General features: G+C 49.8%; 3 protein-coding genes across 3 annotated transcripts; 2 read left to right on the forward strand and 1 right to left on the reverse strand.

Moving 5' to 3' along the window:
- Positions 1-1,445: 1,445 nt before the first annotated feature.
- On the forward strand, positions 1,446-3,040 carry LOC122383861. Its single transcript, XM_043370664.1, has 2 exons — positions 1,446-1,691; positions 2,361-3,040. Exons 1-2 carry the CDS (start codon positions 1,446-1,448, stop codon positions 2,958-2,960), a joined length of 846 nt encoding a protein of 281 aa, XP_043226599.1. The 3' UTR covers positions 2,961-3,040.
- Positions 3,041-5,678: 2,638 nt separating this feature from the next.
- On the forward strand, positions 5,679-10,235 carry LOC122383862. The gene is made up of 8 exons (XM_043370666.1): positions 5,679-6,327; positions 7,009-7,130; positions 7,460-7,590; positions 8,055-8,167; positions 8,451-8,656; positions 8,818-8,905; positions 9,186-9,385; positions 9,573-10,235. The coding sequence occupies exons 1-8, from the start codon at positions 6,091-6,093 to the stop codon at positions 9,730-9,732; spliced, it is 1,257 nt and encodes a 418-aa protein (XP_043226601.1). The 5' UTR covers positions 5,679-6,090; the 3' UTR covers positions 9,733-10,235.
- LOC122383863 lies at positions 10,156-11,597 on the reverse strand. The gene is made up of 2 exons (XM_043370667.1): positions 11,513-11,597; positions 10,156-11,249 (listed from the first exon to the last, which is right to left on the reverse strand). Exons 1-2 carry the CDS (start codon positions 11,522-11,524, stop codon positions 10,347-10,349), a joined length of 915 nt encoding a protein of 304 aa, XP_043226602.1. The 5' UTR covers positions 11,525-11,597; the 3' UTR covers positions 10,156-10,346.
- Positions 11,598-19,123: the final 7,526 nt, after the last annotated feature.

Genomic DNA, 19,123 nt, shown 5'->3' on the forward strand with positions numbered 1-19,123 from the left:
AAGGCCGCCAGATGCGCTGGTGTTGGGTCCTCACAGGCGCCGTTGCGGGGTCTTAGGGCTTAGAGACACTGGTGGGGCCAGCATTGGCATGTGTGTGACCCTGCAAAATGGCCTGCAAGTGGAAAGTGGCCCGCAGGGCCCCTCGGTTTCGAAGAAACCCTAAACCCGAGAACGGGCACGTACCCCCTCGCTCCCTTGCTATGTCACTGAATCCAAGTGATCAGGGACCCTTTAGGTAATCACGGGCGTTTCAGATGACCAGGGGTTTTCAATTGATCAGGGGCCAACCAGGTGACCATGGGCCCCTCTGGTAATCAGGCCTTAAGGTGCCCTCAGATGACCTCAAAGGGCTCTCAGATGGCCTCAAAGGGCCCTCAGATGGCCTCAAGTAACCAGGGACCCCATCAATAACCAGGGCCCCTCAGTAAACGGGGGTCACTCAGGTAACTGTAAGAGTCCCACAGATAACCAGGGGCGGCAAGAAATCTCAGGTCCGTTTTTGACAAGGCTCTTATTGACTCAGGTGCGAGCCCTTTGCCATCAGCAGAGGGCCCTTTCAAGCCTTTTGAGGGCCGTTTAACGTCTCTTGAGTTCCCATTGAGGCCTTCTAAGGGCCCTTTGAGCAGTCGAGGGGTCTTTGAGGCCTTTTGAGGGCCTCTTGACGTCCGCTGAGGACCGTTGGACGCCAGCTGAGGACCGTTTTGGGCCTTCTGATGGCCATTAGACGCCAATGGATGACCCTCTGACACCAACTGGGGCCCTCTGACACCAGCTAAGGACCCTTTAAGTTTGACGTTAGCTCAGGGCCCTCTGACATCAGCTGGGGGGCCCTCTGACGCTAGCTCAAGACCCTTTGACGCTCTTTAAGGCCTTCTGAGGGCCCCTTGGGGCTTTCTAAGGGCCCCTTGAGGCTTTTTGAGAGCCGCTTGACGATAACTGAGGACAGCTGGACTCCAGCTGAGGACCGTTTGAGGCCTTCTGATGGCCATTTGGCGCCAGCTGAGGGCCATCTGGCACCAGCTGGCGTTTGACGTTAGCTGAGGGCCCTTTGAGGCCATCTGAGGGCCCTTTAAGGCCATCTGAGAGCCCTTGGAGGTCATCTGAGGGCCCCTTAAGGCCATCTGAGGGCCCTTTGACACCATCTAAGGGCCCTTTGACACCAGATGAGGGCCCTATGACGCTAACTGAGGGCCCTTTGAGGTCATCTGAGGGCCCTTCGAGGCCATCTGAGGGCCTTTTGAGACCATCTGAGGGCCCTTTAAGGCCAATTGAGGGCCCTTTGTACACGGTCTTCGGTGGTCTAAGGATCAGTTAGAGGCCCATTTGAGGCGGCCTTCGGCCGCCTCAAATGGGCCCCTATTCCTTCGAGCTGGGCCCCCCAACTCGAATGGGGGGGGGGGGCACGGGCCCGTGTGCCCCCCCCCCTTGTGTGCGCCCTTGATAGCATGGCAGCTTCACATGCCGAAGCAGTTAGGGAAACGTGTCAGGAAGAGCGGGAGGATGGTTCGGCGGTCCGTCTCAGTCTCAGTCCAAGGTCTGTGGCGCGCCTGGGGCTCCCCGATCCCGCCGGCCGAGCGGGCTCCTATTTAACCTGGCCGCGGAGCTGGGCCGCCACTGACTCTCTGTGCCGCGGTGGTGGAACCAGTGCTGATCGACGCACCGATACTTGGAACACTATGCTTAGACTGCTGGTGAGTTCGAGTGGATGCTCCCTGTGGATGATCCGTGTAATGCAACTTTCTGTTGGTATAAATGCGCTAATTAGTTTTATTGCGATCATGACTATACACTGTTTTTCGGCAATAGTTGCATTTTCAAGTTTACCGACCAGTGACTACCAAAATCGGCCAATAAAGGTATTAGGCCAAAAGATAAAAGGTCAACGTTATGCAGTAAGGTTGTTTCGGCAGCTCATGCATGTAATCACAAAATGTGATCTTGCGTGAGGAAATATCTTGTGATCTTGAAATGTGGTATAAAAATGTAATTTTGCGTGATCGTTGAATGCAATAATAAGTTGTTGAACTCAATAAAGGCATATCTATTGTCTAAGTCAAATGTCAACGTAATGCAGCAGTTTTCTTTCCGCATCCAATGCGAGTGATCGTGCATGAATAAATGCCAGCTTTGCTTATGGTCACTTACAGAGCTACTACGTGAAAACATTTGTAAACTGAGAAGAATGTATCAAATAGCTATGCATCCAGCGATATTATACAGGGACCGGATCTTCTTCGACAATCTGTTCCAGTCGTTTCTTTCTGAAGTGAACTGTTGACAGGTGATGGAGCGCCTCCATTGTCGACGATGCTTAAAGGCTAAAGCTCCCCCACCTGACGCGTCTCTCTATACTTTGGCAGATGGTGTGCGGCTGTCTGGCGGCCTGCCTGGCTGCTCCGCAGAGACAGCAGTTCGCTCAGCAGCAGCAGCAGTTCGCTCAGCAGCAGCAGCAGCAGTTCCGGCCGACCGCGAGGCCCTCCACCACCACCCCCGTGCCGATCCTGCGTCAGATCTCCAACTCCAACGAGGACGGATCCTACACTTACGGCTACGAAGCCGCCGACGGCTCCTTCAAGCTGGAGACGCGCAAAGCCAACGGCGAGGTGTTCGGCAAGTACGGCTACATCGACGCCCAGGGCGAGCTGATCACCATCGAGTACGGCGCCAATCAGCATGGCTTCCAGCCGTCCGGCAAGGGCATCACCGTTGCGCCGCCCACCCTCGTCGATGAGTCCAGCAAGGACTACGACTACATCGACGAGGAGCCCGTGGCGCCGGTGCGCAGCCAGAGCCGCCCTGCCGCCCCCGCCCCCGCCCGCGCCCCGGTCCGTGCCGCCGCCCCGGCGCCCGCGCCCGTCTCCGTGGCCCGGCCGGTCGCCCAGCCGATTGCCAAGGAGGAGTTCGACAGCAGGTTTGCCGATTTCGACGCCAGGATCGCCAGGCTCTTCAGCCGTGCTTAAGTGATTATCTATGTTTTGCTTCTGAGAAGTGTCATTTTCATTTATTTCGCTGACAATATATCATGATGTTTAAAAAGTCACCAATCTGTGTCTTGTGCGGTTGAATAGCTACTTGCAGGTCAGTCATTGTGAGAAAAAGTGTGCTACATCGGTGTTCTTGGTTTGCTACAGTCTACCAATGCTCCCACCGTTCGTGAAGCGCCGACCTCTCTGGTCATTTTGTTTGTAAAATTGAGGGTCCTTGTAATATCACATGTTGCACGGTGACTTGTCAACATGAATCTAATGTCATTAAGTGTCATATATGTGTCAAAATATAGCACTATACTTCCCTCAAACGCCTAAAACTAAGGTTTGCTGTGTTCTTGAATCAAAGCAAAACGAAATGTACACATCACACCATGCAATGATGATGAAAATCTCACGGCTTAACAATACGACAGCATGGAGAACAGGTATACACTGCATAGATAGTAGTTACGCTATCATGTTTACGGACGGATTAGATGTTTTATTGAGATGCAATTCAGTTTCACCCTAAAAACCGTCTATTGAGTCAGAGCTTCGAAGGTTGAGTAGGTAGGTGAATAACTAAATAACTCATCAGTTTTATTTAGAAAATCACAGCTAACATCTATTTACTGGATTTGCCGAAAACGACTGCAGTGCTACTCAAATGTATCTGATGTAGGGAACAACGAGTGCCCGCCACTTCTGCCGGCGCCTTTTGGTGACTGCTGCTGCTGAGCCGCTATTGCCGTCCGCAGCTACTGTCGTGGTCAGGGTCGTGGACCGCCCGCGGCGGTGACCGTTCTCGATCGCTGATTGGCTGCCTCGGGGCGGCCCCGACCCGGTGCTGGGTCGGGCGCCGTGCGCGTGAGGGAATTGCAGGCGGCGCAGCGCGGCGCGAGCGGGTGCTCACTGGTCAGTGCTCTCCTCGTATTGTGAACGCTGTGTCGTCAATACAATGTTGGCTCTCGACAACATCTACAGAACACACACGAGACCGGAGAACACACACGAGAGGCACGTCTACGTATAGGTAATCTCTTATGATCTCTCAGTAACCGAGGTCAGTTTCAACTTTCATCAACCGAAAAATCAACCGCTGCTGTCCTTTGAAGGTCCAAAATCGCCCACAAATCTTTTGAGAATACTGCAGCCGGCACTTTTATGCTCGTAAAGCGAGGTTGTTCGTAGTCTTATGCCAACGCTCCAACCGATACTTCTTATCGGTATGCCATTTGATACTGAGTAATACCGTGGTAATACATAATGAGGTAAGCGTAGTTTCTTTCACAGAAAATGAGTCTACCACAACTTCGAATTACGTCTTGAAGGTTTGGATTGAGAGGAGCACCGACAGTGCACCAAAGGAGCAAAGCTCACCCTGCGGAAGGCCGGGAGTGTCCCCACGGGATAGCCCACACCCTGTCAACCAGTTATCCGAGGGAGACTGCTCAATATGGGATGACATTACCGGTTCTGTTGGAGCCAAAAGCTCGAACAAGGTGATGTGGGAAAGGTTACTGTGTGGTTGATCCTGAGAACAGTGAGCAAGGATGTCCTCTTTTTTTTTTGCTAAGTTCCTAACTCCCAACCCTCAGATTGTGGTCTCCGGACAAATTGCATGTCTATCCATGGTTCCGGGACCAGCGTCCAATGAGCCAGCTATCACGACTTAACGACTACATGACTGTCGAAATGTCTCTTCGACGACCCCTTCTGCACGACGCAGGAAGCGACGATCGGGACTCTGGCCGGATGCATGCACATTTAGATGTGCTTCAGCTGGGCTCCCTTACACGCCACGCCCTTACAGTTTGCACGATCATTGCAATTAATTACTGATTAAGCTCCCGAGAGAGATTCAAGTCAAGGTGGGTGATTGCTCACATGCTCCATGTGTTTTAGCGTTTTGTTTTAGACTCATCAAAGGTTTTGTTGTAGTTAATGACGTAGTTACCTGACAAGCTTCGAGCTTACTGACATCCTTTCAGCCGCAGCCGAGCGAGAGTTGGCCGCCTGCGCCTTCATCCGTAGCGTCTCAGTGGCACTGGGCCGTCCCTCGGACCGGTTTGGGCGGTGCGCCGGCCGGGGCCATCCGCCCATCTCGCTCTCCAGATACAGGAAGCGGCCGACTGACGCGCCCTCGCCCCGGGCGGTCTCAAGGTCGCGACAGGGCGGCGGCAGCGCGGCGGAAGTGATCCCGTACAGGACGAGGGCGTGCCGGTGGGGCAGGGGCGCCGAGGTGACCGGCAGAGCTCCGCGGTTGGAATGGGAAGACGGCGGACACGTATCTGAGCGCCGGCTCTGCTATCTGACGCGCCTTCCGGCGAGGTCAAGTGGTCGAGTCGAGCAACCGCAGTGGAATATTGGTGCGCGAGCGGTAAGGGTTAACTAGCTAGTGGACTGGAGGATTTGAGATGAAAATCGAGGGTGTTACAGCATGGAGAATGAGGCATGAATATATCTGCTTTGCCAGAGATGCGTGTTTGGAAGAAAAGTGTGCTTCCATAAGAATGTGTTGTCTTTTCAATAAATTAGATAGTCAAACAAAATGCAATTCCTCTTGCTTGCAAAAGTTCTCGATAAAATCGATCGAATTACCTACGATCTAAAACGTTATTTTCGGGTGGTGACTAGCGAAAAATACCGTCAAGCTAAGGATAGGAGACGCTATACCCGCACGCGTTTTCGTCGAACAATGGTAAACACTGTCTGGCCGAGTGAGGCACTGTGCCAATGTCATCGGCCTTATAGAGGACAGCCGCTGTGACGACTCGACTGCAGTTTACGCCATTTCTCCCAGCCAACACAATAGAGCCGCATCAATAGTGCCATAATGAGCATGCACAAAGGAAACACCGGCGCCCTGGCCATTCGTCACCGAAACAGCGCGGTGCGGCTGTTTAGTGCACTGCCACTCCATGAGAACAGGTCCAGATGACTACCTCTTCAGTCGGCCATTCGTCCAGTGCACCTCCGAGTTACAGCTCGTGCCGCACTGTCTTCTGTCACGCTCTGATCGCGTGCGAGCTTCGACGCATCGCTAGTGACGCACGGTCGCTGGGAGGGCGGGTCGACGCGGCGGGTGGCCGCCGCTCTGACCTACCCGGGCCGGCGTGCAATGAAGCGCCCCCGCCAGCCGGACAGGACGCTGGAGCGGTTCCTGGTCGAGGGTGGCGGCTGGAGCCTCGCCGGCGCCATGTCTGGCGAGCAGGCCGGGAAGCTGCAGCGTATCAGACGGCTGACGGAGCAGCCGGCCCGCGGGACAGCAGAGAAACCCGCCGGTGCCGCGACCGCCTGGTGGTTGAGAGTTCGTGCCGTCATTGTCGCCGTGTTTGCGGTGCTGTTCCTCACACAGGTAGGTGAACGAAACACGTAATCGACCGGCGTATACGATGGCGTGCGTATAGCAAACAGTCGCTCCTAAATAGAAAGTTAAGTTGTTATGATGTCAGGACTTCGAAACGGTTCCCGTATTCTCAAAATGCATTTGGGTGCGGTATATATCATTTAGGAATGATGTGCTTACTGCGAGTTTATAGACTCAAATTAAGAGTAGACGTTCAACTACAGTAAAATTGAAAATCTAAAAAGCGCGATAATCCAGGCTGCAGGGCCACAGGCGTAACTTGGAAAATGGAATGATAAAAACGTTGGAATAAATACAAATAATTTATTCCAAAGGACTAATTGGTTGATTATTAGTGGGAGACGCGCAAAGTGGCTATTCGTTTTCGCAGCAACTTGGCGTTCAATACTTTATCTTCAGAAATTGTAATAATATAAAAATGTATGAATCGGTACAAGTATTCTATCAGGTCTTTGCCATAATAAACGCTCATTAGACGCTCATAGTGTAATAGTGTTATATCGCTCACAGTGGTATCTACTGCTGGTTCCTTTTATTTCATATCACTGATGTCTGGAAAGGATCTGATAATCTTCTAGCAAAGTGTTTATCGAACATCGTGCAGCTTGCAACATCTGTGTGTACATCACCAAAATAGCAAAAGACAGCTTAAACCCATTTTCATTTCAGGTGTTTGTCAGCGTGACAAAGCTTCTGTACAATAATACGATATCGACGGTCAAGTGGAAGCCTTTCGAGCAAGGCTTTCCTCTTCCAGCCGTGACCATCTGCTCGTACACAAACATCAACTCGTAAGTTCGTCACTTAATGCTGACAGGTGGATAATTGCAAGGAACTGCAAGCGCACCGGCTTGGCTTTGGGGCCGCATCAGATGGCGGATGTCAAGCTCACCATCAGGCGCTGGGACGGCGGATTTGCGTTGCCCGAACACCCACATTGCTGGCAATTCTCCACTGAATGGACTGCTCCATTTTTTTCTTCTTCAAATAAACACATAAATTATGCCGGAAGAATGAATTAAAGATCGAATTGCTTCATCATAGAATGATGCTTATATCATGCAAACTATTGAAAACTGAGCTGGTTCAGGCTTAATGACTGATAAATATGTTGTTCCAGGAATCTGACACTGGACCAGTTTGTTTTGGAGTGTAATGTGATTACTGACACCTGTGAAGAGGCTATGGGCAAGTACTTGGAGGTAACAACGGTGAACTTGGACACCAGGAGATGCTTCACATTCACCACAAGTGAGCAGTTATGTTGCTTGTGTTCATTTCATCGCCGCTATCCTCTGAAGTCTGATCTGTCACATAATTCCTTTTATCTCCCCAACGCAGTGCATCTACAACAGTCACTTCCCAATAACTCTCATTTTCCTTCCTTGGCTCCTTTGATTGCTCTTGTTTTTTCTTCCCGTTTTCCTTAGTCTTATCCCGTTTTTTCTTACAATGCGCAATCTTCCCTGGAGGCTTCATGTTGAAGTGGTTTGTTAATTTCTGTCTTTCGGCCACGTACGTTACATGCGAAAGAGACTCAGACGTGGATACAGCGGCTTACCTATATAGGTCGTGAAGTCTCGATGTCACCTTCACTTTTTTTTACCTGAAGTTTGGTTATGATTTTTGTAATTATTATAAAATTACATCTATTTTGACGCTGACGGTTCCGCTTTTATCATAAAGAAGACGTTGATGATTCCATATTACTGCAGGTCAAAATGCTCCATTGAATGAAAAGGATAACGGAATAGCAATGCGACTGGCGTTTCAGCCTGACGACATAGTCAAAGACAAGGTGGAGGTCTACCTTCACGGAAAGGCTGAGGTCAGTCAGCATGTTATACATGGCCACCATTTTATTCACACTGCACAATTCGCTTACTATGTAAATAAATGTTAATTGGTCAAGGATGTACTTAGTTGGCTTTCTCGTTTAGGATTTGTGGTTCATGTAGCCAGGAGCCTGCAATATTCAGGATCATGATAATTAAGTTTGTAAAACGAAGGTTGCTCAGTCCTGACTATTCTTATAAAACATCTATGATTCAGGCCTGATTAGGATTCATAAAAGTTTCCCTGTATGCACCCCTCTTGTTCTAAACCTACAGGCTTACAATCCATTCTTCGTCCTCGGCCTGGACCGCAACATCGAGATACCGCTGGGAAAGTCGATCAAGCTGGAGCTGATGGTGGAGATGTCCAAGTACCTCAACGGCTACGGCCACACGTGTCGAGAGGAGCCCGGCTACACCTATGTGGGCTGCCTCCGCTTTTGCTTCGAGGAGAAACTGATCGAGGCAGGACCGCGCTGCAAGTGAGAATCGATCATGATTTGATCATGTTGCATTTTACGAAACCAGTGACTGCAGCGTTACAATGTGTTCACAACGGTTAACAATTACACTGATATTGAGATGGTATTAGCTCGAGCATGGGCGGCCTCATTTGAACGGCGTGACAGCTTCTGATCTACAGGTTGGACTGGATGATTCCACATCATTCTGCACCGCTGTGTACTGAAGAAGATACCGTGCTGAATTTTAGCCGGGTGGTGGAAGAAAAGGTGAATTGAATTGGAAGTAAAAAATTTCATTCGTAGTGCTGTTTTAATTTACATGATGTGAGTGTAACTGCACAAATCGTAAATGACTCTTTGGTCAAATGGGAAAGAGCTTTAATTTTTGCTGCAGAAAAAATGAATAATGCGCGAAAATGTTGACGCTGTATATTCAAAACTTCAACAGTCGAAAACAATCGTGTAACCAATAACTATCCGTGACACGATAAATGAAGGCCGTGTGTCGTATGACCATGTTCAGTGCCGATTTGCTCCCTTCCGACAGGGACTGACGGTCTCACAAGACCATCCCGAGTGCGAGGCCTCCTGTGACCAGGCCTGCGTCACATACAACTATCGCGGCGTCGAGTACTCCTCGCTCGTTCAAACGAAACTCGTCGACAACAAAGAGGCCAAGTTCAAATTTCGGTTCCGTGACACATACTACACGGCCATCGAAGAAGTAATAAATTATGACTTTTGGAGGTAAGATAATGATCATCACTTAGCAGCGACCTCAAGCATTAGCCTTTTGCTCAACTGTTTGACAAATCACCGATTGAATTAAGTACAAGCACGTAAAAGTATCCCATCTGCATCGATTATAATCAAATGTGCTTACTGATGTCTGTTCACCGCTATATCTGACCTCTCTTCCATATTTGCCCCGCAGTATGATCGGTGAGGTTGGCGGCACGCTGGGCTTTCTGCTCGGCCTGTCCCTCCTCTCCATCCTGGACCTGCTGGCTGACGGCGTGAAGTGGCTCAACAACTGGCGCATTCGCCGCAAAGGCCTCGCCGCCCGACTGCTCGTCGTTAGAGCCAAGTTCTGAACCAATAGTAAAAAACGCGCTGGCTAGAGTGCCGAGAGCCTGCAGAAAGCTACCGATGGTCATCTCAGATTTAACTCAGTCACTTTTACGTTTTGAATTGCGCACCTAATTCTGTTCTGCTTTCGATGTCGTTCAAATAATAACTCTAAAGTAAAATTCAATTTGTTCAAAATAGCTGGGAAAATTTAAGGACTATGTTGTGCCTCGGATTAATAGCGCAGCTTACTGTTGAAACTTCTTTGCTAGTAGTCATGCTAGATATGCCTACCGTTTGAAGACTTTACGTTAAATTATTCCCGAATTGGTGGTAAGATCGTTCTTTTCACAGCCCATGACAGTATGCATAAGCCACAATAAATCCCATTCAGTTGGAGGGTCCGTCTTGCTAAGTTGTCTGCTGTTTGGCGTCAAGAAACAAACGTATACTCGCTCCATCACATATATTCTTCACGATGTTTGTGAAGATTTTTTGATCATTTTCAATGGCTGATGATCACAACACATGGTACAAACAAGTGACAGGACAAACAAGAAAATCAAGTGGCTGACAACCCACTCGATGAAAGCATCACATTGTATCAAACGAGACTAGAAGAGGTGGACACATGTCCTCCTTAGTAGGCGTAGTTGCCGTAGGCAGGCAGGTGGGCAGAGTTGTAACCGTAAGAGAAAGCGGAGCCGGCAGTGTAGGCAGGCACGCCGGTGTAGGCAGGGGCGCTGCTGGTGTACCCGGCTGGGGCGGAGTAGGCAGCCGGGGTGTAGCCGGAGTAGACAGCCGGGGCAGTCTCGGTGTAGACGGGGCCGTCGGTGTCGGGGGCGGCGTCGGCAGCGGCGGCGGCGGCGGCGTACAGGCGGGCGAACTCAGCCTTGGCGGCGGCCACCTCGGGGGTGTCGCTGACTGGCAGAGGCGCCACGGCGCTGCGCTTCTTGCGCGCGTCAGGGGCGGCCTCAGCGGCGGCGGCAGCCTCGTCGTACAGCCGCTGGAACTCGGCCTTGGCGGCCTTCACCTCGGCAGTGTCGTCGACGGGAGCCGGGCCGACCAGCGAGTGCACGGGCGCGGCCAGGTCGGCCTTCGGGGCCACCGGCAGGTTGGTCGCCTTCACGCGGAAGCCGGCCGCGTCGGCCACGTAGCTGACCGTCTGGACGATGCCGTTGGCGTCCCTGTAGCTGTACGAACCAACGGTGCCGCCGTAGGCGTTCTTGTTCTCGTGTTTGGTGCTCAGGCCGTCAGCGTAGCCGTAGCTGTAGCTGCCGAGCTCGTCCTGGGCGTGGTACTGAGAGCTGGTGGCGGCCGGCACGGGGGCGGCGTACGTGGTGTACGGGGCGTACGAGAACGGGGCGGCGTTGTAGGTCGTGTACGGGGCAGCAGCCGTATAAGTCAGGGGATGAGCATTGTAGGTGTTGTAGAGAGGAGAAGCGAGGCTGTACCCGGCGGCGTACGGGAATCCCGCGTAGCCGTACCCAGCGTAGGGCAGGTACTGGGCTGCCGCAGCGGCCAGGACAGCGGACACGAACACCTGCAATAAAACACGAAAACACGAATATAAGAGCGTGTACTTACGCATCGATATGACCCAATATAACGATTAGCCAAGACTGACTTGCTTGTGGCAAAACAATCATTTTACTCGCTTTCTTTTTCTACCTGACAAAAGGCTTTGCATTTCATTGCACTTTCAGCATTATGTATGGTTAGCGGCAATTTATAAATCAACTTAGAACTATTATTACTTCTGCTATTGTGTATGCTCATATATGTAAGTGCATGTCTGTTCCTTACCAGGACTTTCATGGTTGAACTCGCTGGTGACTGTGGTGCCTGTGACCGTGAGTCGGCCGCCTTTATAGTGCGGCAGAGTCGCCGCTGGGGAGGGGAGGGGGGCTGTGGGAGGACGAGCCACGCCCGTCCTCCCCTCTCTCCGGTCGCACCCGCCCGACCTTGGCGGAGTCGTGTCTTCACGGCACCGCCTCGGTCCGGATATGGAGGGCAGACACCTGCCCACCCAGACAGTAGACATTCCTAACACCTACCTAAGTGGAGAGGGAAGACGCTGCTGGCAATATTTATAAAAAAAAATATCTTAATCCGGTTCCTGGTGGATGTATCAGTCAACTTCGCCATGGTGAGAGGGGGAATTCGTCTACCCCCAATTGTTCAAAAAGTACAAAATCGAGGGAGTGTCGCAGAAAAATAAACGAGAAATTCAGAGATGCGGAAAAAACGACCGATAGCTCGTAACGAGTGCTCTGAAAAGTATATGGTAAGGTCATCTTCACTCGTTTCAGTATCTAGGTCACTAAAGTTGGACAAAATTTGCCCTTCAAGTCGTCCTTGTTTCGAAAAAAAGATTGACAAATTGCTAAACATTTTCTGTGCTTCCACATGGAGTTATGCAGCTAGTAATCACGTCAGTGACCTGACCGCAGATGATTTTTATGAAAAACCAGGCTTGATAAGGAATTTATAGTATAAAACTCAGGAGCTTTCCGATTCTGGGAAGTTTATCTCCGTGCAAAAAAAAGAACAACGCTTGATGTAGGAACATACATAAGCATTGCGAAGTTCCTTTTTTTGGGTGGAGAAGGTCTGGTATGCAGAATTCCAGCTGTCTATATTTAGTGACTCCCGAGCGATTGCAAATAAGCAACTGCAAATTGCAAATAAGCGGCTTATACTTGCAATTGCAAGCATAAGTCGTCACGGGGCGTCTCCTTTTTCGTTCGCCGTTTTTTTTTTGGGGGGGGGGGACTGGGACTGGGGATTGTGTCGACGGCGAGGTCATTATGGGCCTCTCGAAAAGCTAGGCTGAAATGTCCGGGCATCATACTTATTTTAGACTTAGGAGCTCAACAGTAAGAAAACCTTAGTGAATCAAGTTGGTTTGTAGGGTCCGTTGGCGCCTCATGACCTGACCTCGCTGTCGCCTCTCCCGTTCTTTGTCCTTGGGAACGACAAACCGGTCCAGAGGAGTGCCCAACGCCCAACTCATGTGACGTCATCCATCACCGTGTAATGGCGGCTACAGCTCGACGTCAGAGATGGTTGTAGCTTGATTCATAGGCCATCAATAGCTCCCGATAGAATTGAGGTGGCGAGTCGTGAAAGCCGCTAATAGACTCAAAAACACCTGCCAAATCGGGTAATATGCAACGTGGCCTCATTTGACGAGCTTCGTTTCCTGAGTGACTCTTACTTGACAAGTTTACCTTTTCCATACAGAAGTATTTTATTCGACGCGTCTGAGCGCATGATAAACACGATGGTGCTAACATTGCGGCTATGCAAACATTTTTTTCCTCGAAATCATTAACCCAATACCGGATCCCTGAGGGCCTCAGAGGTTACCGTTGAACCTGCAGCACAAAATCGCCTATCAGTCACTGCGTCTCAAAACCCAAAGCGGCTGCTGTTTTTTTCGGGCAGGCAGGCAGGGCAGGCAGGGCTAGCTAGGGACGAATGGGCGAAAGAGCTCGAGCCCGCCCCTCTCCTCCCCCTTGGCTGGGGCTCAGGCATGTAGAGAGCCGGTATATAGGCACGGCGAGGGCTAAGTCAATGATACAGGGTATGGGGCCTAAAACAATTGCAAGTAAGTGCCTTTTTTCTTCAAAATAACTGCAGACTTCATATTTTGCTATTGAAGGAACCACGGCTGCGGAGTAAGAGTCGTAGTTGGAGTGGGTCGGAGTCGACAGTTCTGCCCGAAGTCGGAGTCGGACTCGGAGTCGCCAAACTCTTACCGACTCCGACCCCGGAGTCGGAGTTAACGCTGCATGGCTCAACGTCATTGTACTACACCTGTTTGATTGACAATACTGTGCTCGAAATGAGATTTTGTCGAAAAAGGCATTTTGCTGTTTTGGACGAACGTTTTCAGCGTAAGAAGCAGAAAACGGTGAATTTCCAAGAACTTTCTTTTTGATTCTGCATGCCTTATTTTTAATGTGTATTTGCAACGCAAAGCCTTGGAACGTACAAGGGATCATTTCAGGCAAGATGAAAGCATCGCCATTATTAACTTCAAGATCATGATATGAATTTTAGCAAAACTGTCCGGAGTCGGAGTCGGAGTTGGAGTCAGAGTTGGGGTCGATTTTCGAAGCCGGAGTCGGAGTTGAAGTCGGAGCCACCCTAAAATCTATCGACTCCGCAGCCCTGGAAGGAACATAGGTGACCTAGGTCACGTATGTTACAATTAGTGCCTAACTGGGGAAGCTATATCATCGAATGTTTGAGTTTCTGCAATGATTTAGTTAGTCTGCTCATTGGCTATACGTACCAGTATAACGCCTTTTGGGGCGACTAACGGAGCGAGCGAGAGGGCGAGCCTTGCACGTGCAAAATTTCTAGGGGTACCTCCAACTGACTTGTGCACGGCACCCTTCTAGCCGGTCTCTAGCAATGTGCCAAATTTGAGCACAATCGGCCCAGCCGTTCTCGAGATCTGGAAGCGGCACCCTGCACGTGCGCACGTGCAAAATGGGTCCCAACCGACGTGTGCACGGCACCCTACCTACTAACTGCTCCCTAACCGTGTACCAAATTTGAGCACAATCGGTCCAGCCGTTCTCGAGATCTGGAATCGACCCTTGCACGTGCGCACGTGCAGCAGCACCCTAACTCTGGCACATGGATTGGCATTGCCTAGTGGGTGCCTACCTACATGCCAACCTTTAGCGCAATCGGCCCAGTACTTACCGAGATATTGCAACCATTACAAAACTGACACCTTTTCGTTTTGCACGTGGCACGTGCATAAGGGGTCACCCACATACATACATACATACATACATACATACATACACATTTATTTTCAACATTATAAATGAGCAAAACATACACAAAAATATTATAAGATTCGTTATTGTTTATTTGTTTATTTCAATCAGTATAAAATAAACATGAGTATTACATAAAAAACACAACATAATATGAAAACAAGTCTGTTTGACCACCGCCAAGCCGCGCCACACCCACCGCTCGCTGGTTGAAATTACAGTCCACATGCATCGGGAATAGTCCAATAATTGGTAGAAGGAATGAAGCTACCCTACAAAAATTACCGCATTTAAATCGGTCAAGTGGTTGCTGAGCCTCGCAAAAGCGTCCTCACGGCCGGCCGGCCGGCCGCTCATACTCAGAAATTTCCGTTAGGTAATCTACGAAAGACTCCGCTCGCTTCGCTCGCTCCGTAATGAGAGGATGTGCAGGAGGATATGCAGGGGATGCAGGGTATGCTTTGATCATCTTCGAGTTCCATGGAACCTGGGAAGCGTAAACACGTCCCACAATCTAGGTCGACAGAGCGTAGTCAGCGTAGCGCAGTACCCCATCGACTTCATAGATGTCGCCGTCTGGTCGATGCAAACTGCATGTAGGTGCCGCTACGCGCGTTTGGGTCTGCTGCCATACAGGTAGGTTAGGTTAGGTTAGGTGAGTGCCTCGCTATGGATCGACCGGTTGATGTGACATGATTCGTGAATGAGCTGATAGATCATTAGCCCTAAGAGTTTATTCGGCAAATGCAGTCTGCATAACGGACCACCTTCATCTGCTGACCTTTCTTTGCTTGTTATGTGTAGGAAGCCTTAGTCCGAAGCCTCTTCAGTGACGTTTTTGTGGACGAAAGTGGGATTATTTGACCAATTGACCGGTGCACCACGCCAGCTAGACTTTTTTGTTGGGACGGGAGTGCCGAATCTTCCGGTGGGGCATGTCACCGCCGGCCGCCCAGTCACGTCGAAAAAAGTGTTCCTATCGCAACATATCTAGGTAACTCCTCGGTGTTTGAATGGTATGAAGGTGACTTTCAGCCCGGACCACAGAGTATGATTAAAAGGATTAGAATCAGACGGTCCTGAAAATTTAGGGGAATGAAGATAAGGGGATTTATGAACTGAGTGAGTTAATGACAGGGGAGATGCTGCTTGGAAATAGCGAGATAATTTTGTTTTATCTTTATATTACATCTCGAGGTACTTCCTATGCAACGGGAAATATCTGCAGAAGCCAGAAGTGACCGTTTTCAATCTGGCCTTGGCTACCAACGTAGTTGCGGGACATACACTTCAAGCGTAATTTGAAACGATTTTAACCCTGTCTTAAAACCTTATTCGTCAATCGTCATGCAATTTGTGTACCTAATGTTGATTCAATCCAACTTGCTAAACCAGTCTTGTTTCAAGCAACTGATGAAAATTCACTAAAACGTTTAAACAAAACACCAGTCACCATATCATTCAAAGCAATCAAACAACGTAAGCATGGAACATTCTTTTTTACACGCCCAGCGCGGCGGAGAGCGGTCCGCGACCCCTCCCTCTCCCTCCCCCACCTTGTGTGTGCGGTGATCCCTGAGGGGTGCCCCTATTGACCTATCTGTCATAGATGCCGTTCGGCGGCCGCCGGCCCGCTATCGCCCCACCGCCACTGGTCGCATCCATCATGGTAGATCGGAACTGATCATAACGAATGACCGCTGCCGGCGGCCGGCCGGCTCATATCCCGTCGGGTCCGAGCCACGGCGGCAGTAAACGGTGCTCCGAGTGGACATGGCCCATCGCGTCTGACCAGCCAAGACGGCGCCGGTGGTCTGTGGTTGGTTAGTGGGTCTGTAGTCGATTATTAGGGAGGAGCATAGAGTGTGCTGTCGTTCAGTAGGGACATATTTTGTGGTCGGTAAGGAGAATCACATACAACGTCTGCGGTCTTCAGTACCTAATTACATCAGAATATGCATATTGTCTTTAGCTTGGGGATATGCAGCGTCTCTAGCTGGTCAGGTCGGTCTGCCTTTGTGGCTACTGACTTGTCTAGAGAGGCGAACGCAGTGGGTCCTTTCAGCGGTCTCCGTTCAATGCCGGTCGTACTCTGTTGGGAAATTACTGTCCGGACCGCCAGATTGAACTGCTGATCACCAACAGGGGTGAACGAGGATGTATGCGTGCCCTGGGAACTGGCAAGAGTCATTCTAATTTTGAACCAGACGTTTTGCATTCTGAAAAGGGTTAAAAGTGGTGGCCAGCTTTTTGAATTTCCCCAGGGTGCAACTGAAGAAGTTAACTTGTGTTCGATCTAAGGAGGCAATTACTTCAAGTTTCAACCCTTTTTCTCTATGGCGCCCGCAACAATAAAGACATGAGTTATTGATTCAGCTATATGGTTCTATTCAGCTAAACATCGTGATGTGACGGGAGCTATTGGCATCCCTTCTGCTGCTTTCCAGGTGTGTTGCTAAAAATTATCCAGCTCAAAGTTGTGCTGGGATATACCGTAACCATGCAGCTCAAGGTTTCTTGGAAAAGTGAAAATTTTCCGTAAGGTTCATAATGAAACTAAAATGATATCACATGAAGTCTGCAATTTTGAAGCAGGCGACACATGCCATGAGTCATCCACACAACAGAAAGCGTCAAATATCGGAGCTTCTAAATTGTGACCATATTTCTCCATCATATGATTTCAAATATGACAGCCACAGATGAAACTGACGGTCTAGCTAACAATGACATTCAACACTATGACAGATATATTTGCTCTGGTGCTATTGCTACGAATGACATCCAGAATTTCATAAGAGAGCCACGCTCTGCAGTGTCGTTATTATTCGACATTCTCGGAATAACAAATTAATGCATCGCTGCGCGCTGCATCATAACATCAGCCACGCTTGCTGGATCGTCGTTGTTTCTCCAACCCCAATAAGCAGACCGGGATCTACGAGACGCTACCTCGCATCTGGTGTCTTACCGTCTGCGCAAAAAATTATGAACCGTGATGAAGCACACTGCGAGAAGCTATTTCTTTTCGTCTCCGCTTGCCGTCTCTGCATTCTCTGCTTTTCTATCCCGTCGCTGAGAAACGATCAGCATCGACTAGCAATAGCTGAAGTTGTGTCCCCGACTCCCCAAACGGGCCCCAGACTCCCGATTGTCCCCAGCTGAACCTAATTGCCAAGCTTAGTAGTTGTCCCTTCTTCTAAATAATGCTGCCAAAAAAAGACTCAGCAGTCATTTCCCGATCGACTGTAGTGCCCTACTGGCTAAGACTTTTTTACCCTTGGCTGAGATTGTCCTTTGGCCAGTACCATCTGAGATTGTCCTCCCGAAATCGGCTGGTATCTGCAGTACCGGCCGAGATTCTCTCTCCCCCCCCCCCTAGCCATATACCGTCTGCGATTGTCGCCCTCTCTAACCAGTGCCGTCTGCGATTGTCCCCTCCCCCACGAGGCGGGAGGCGCACTCGGACCGCTGGCTGCCGACTGATAACGGCTCCAGCACAGTTGATGGGTCTCTCCCTGGAGACCACGACCAGTTATTGGCTGTCAAAGCTCTGTCGCCCTGCCGAGCTCAACGCGCCGCAAACACAAAGGAAACACCGGCTGCCCTTTGTTGTTGCTCTGCGCACTAGCTCACTGGGTGTTTTCGCTCTGCGGGTGCCTTTCTGCTATTGGGATGTGTTCACGAGGAAACTTTTTCTGGTCATGGACAACAGGATATTCACAAATTTTACATTGTATGCTAACATGCACACTCGTTCAATAGTGCACTATAGTTGTAGCATTACATTGCTTGCTTGCCAGCTTTTATCTTCACAAAATAAGTTCACAACCGAAACTCGACATAATGATTCAGGAATATAAATCCATTGTATTTTGGAGCAGTATCTCGCTAGCGCTCACATCAGATGCATCTGAAAGGCTGCCGTTGCCTTGGCAGACAAGTGATGTCACTGAAGCGATATGCCATTCCCGCTGGAGACGAGACTAGCCCCGAGACTAGAACTGGACGAAGCCCCGTCATGGCCGGTGGGTGGGGGAGAGAGACATCAGAAGCTGATTAGAATGAGTTTCTGACGGGGTACCGTTGCCACCCATCCATCACATACCTGCTGGCTGCCACTCTTGAATGGGGCTCGACCAAACCCACCACTGCAAATGGGCTGGTGGGATACGCTCTCTCTGTCTCTGTCTCCCCTTTCCATCTTCCTTTTTCTCTTCTTTGTTGTGATTGCTCTTCCATTTTGAACAGGTAAACGCCTTTTTTATCATTATCGGCTTGCCTACTTGTATTTAATATGATTTACATGCATTACAGTATTGTGTCTGTGTGGGACGATTATTGGGCATAATTTTGAAAGCTAATTCTGAAAAAGCCATTTTCCACACATGGTTGGCCTCAAACGACCACATTTGAGCCCATCGATGGCAGACTCGATTATTTTTACGCAATTTGCTCCGAAAGTGTGCTAAGTGAGTTATAGGCGCAATCAAACGATTCAGGTAGCCCGTAGCATAAACTGTTTATTTGTGGACCAAAGTTAAACTTTTGGGAAAAGGTTGCTTCCTAGCTATTTTAGTTCTATGTCATATTAAATATGCATTACCGATAAGTA

This window comes from Amphibalanus amphitrite, unplaced genomic scaffold (genome assembly GCF_019059575.1).
Source record: "Amphibalanus amphitrite isolate SeventyFive unplaced genomic scaffold, NRLGWU_Aamphi_draft 000175F_arrow, whole genome shotgun sequence".
In the NCBI taxonomy this organism is placed as follows: domain Eukaryota; kingdom Metazoa; phylum Arthropoda; class Thecostraca; order Balanomorpha; family Balanidae; genus Amphibalanus; species Amphibalanus amphitrite.

Bases quoted from the DNA above. Each gene is read 5' to 3' on its own strand.
- LOC122383861 (XM_043370664.1), top strand. From the start codon at position 1,446: ATGGCAGCTTCACATGCCGAAGCAGTTAGGGAAACGTGTCAGGAAGAG. The intron at 1,692-2,360 runs GTGAGTTCGAGT...ATACTTTGGCAG, and splicing joins ACACTATGCTTAGACTGCTG to ATGGTGTGCGGCTGTCTGGC.
- LOC122383862 (XM_043370666.1), top strand. From the start codon at position 6,091: ATGAAGCGCCCCCGCCAGCCGGACAGGACGCTGGAGCGGTTCCTGGTC. The intron at 6,328-7,008 runs GTAGGTGAACGA...TTTTCATTTCAG, and splicing joins CGGTGCTGTTCCTCACACAG to GTGTTTGTCAGCGTGACAAA. The intron at 7,131-7,459 runs GTAAGTTCGTCA...ATGTTGTTCCAG, and splicing joins TCGTACACAAACATCAACTC to GAATCTGACACTGGACCAGT.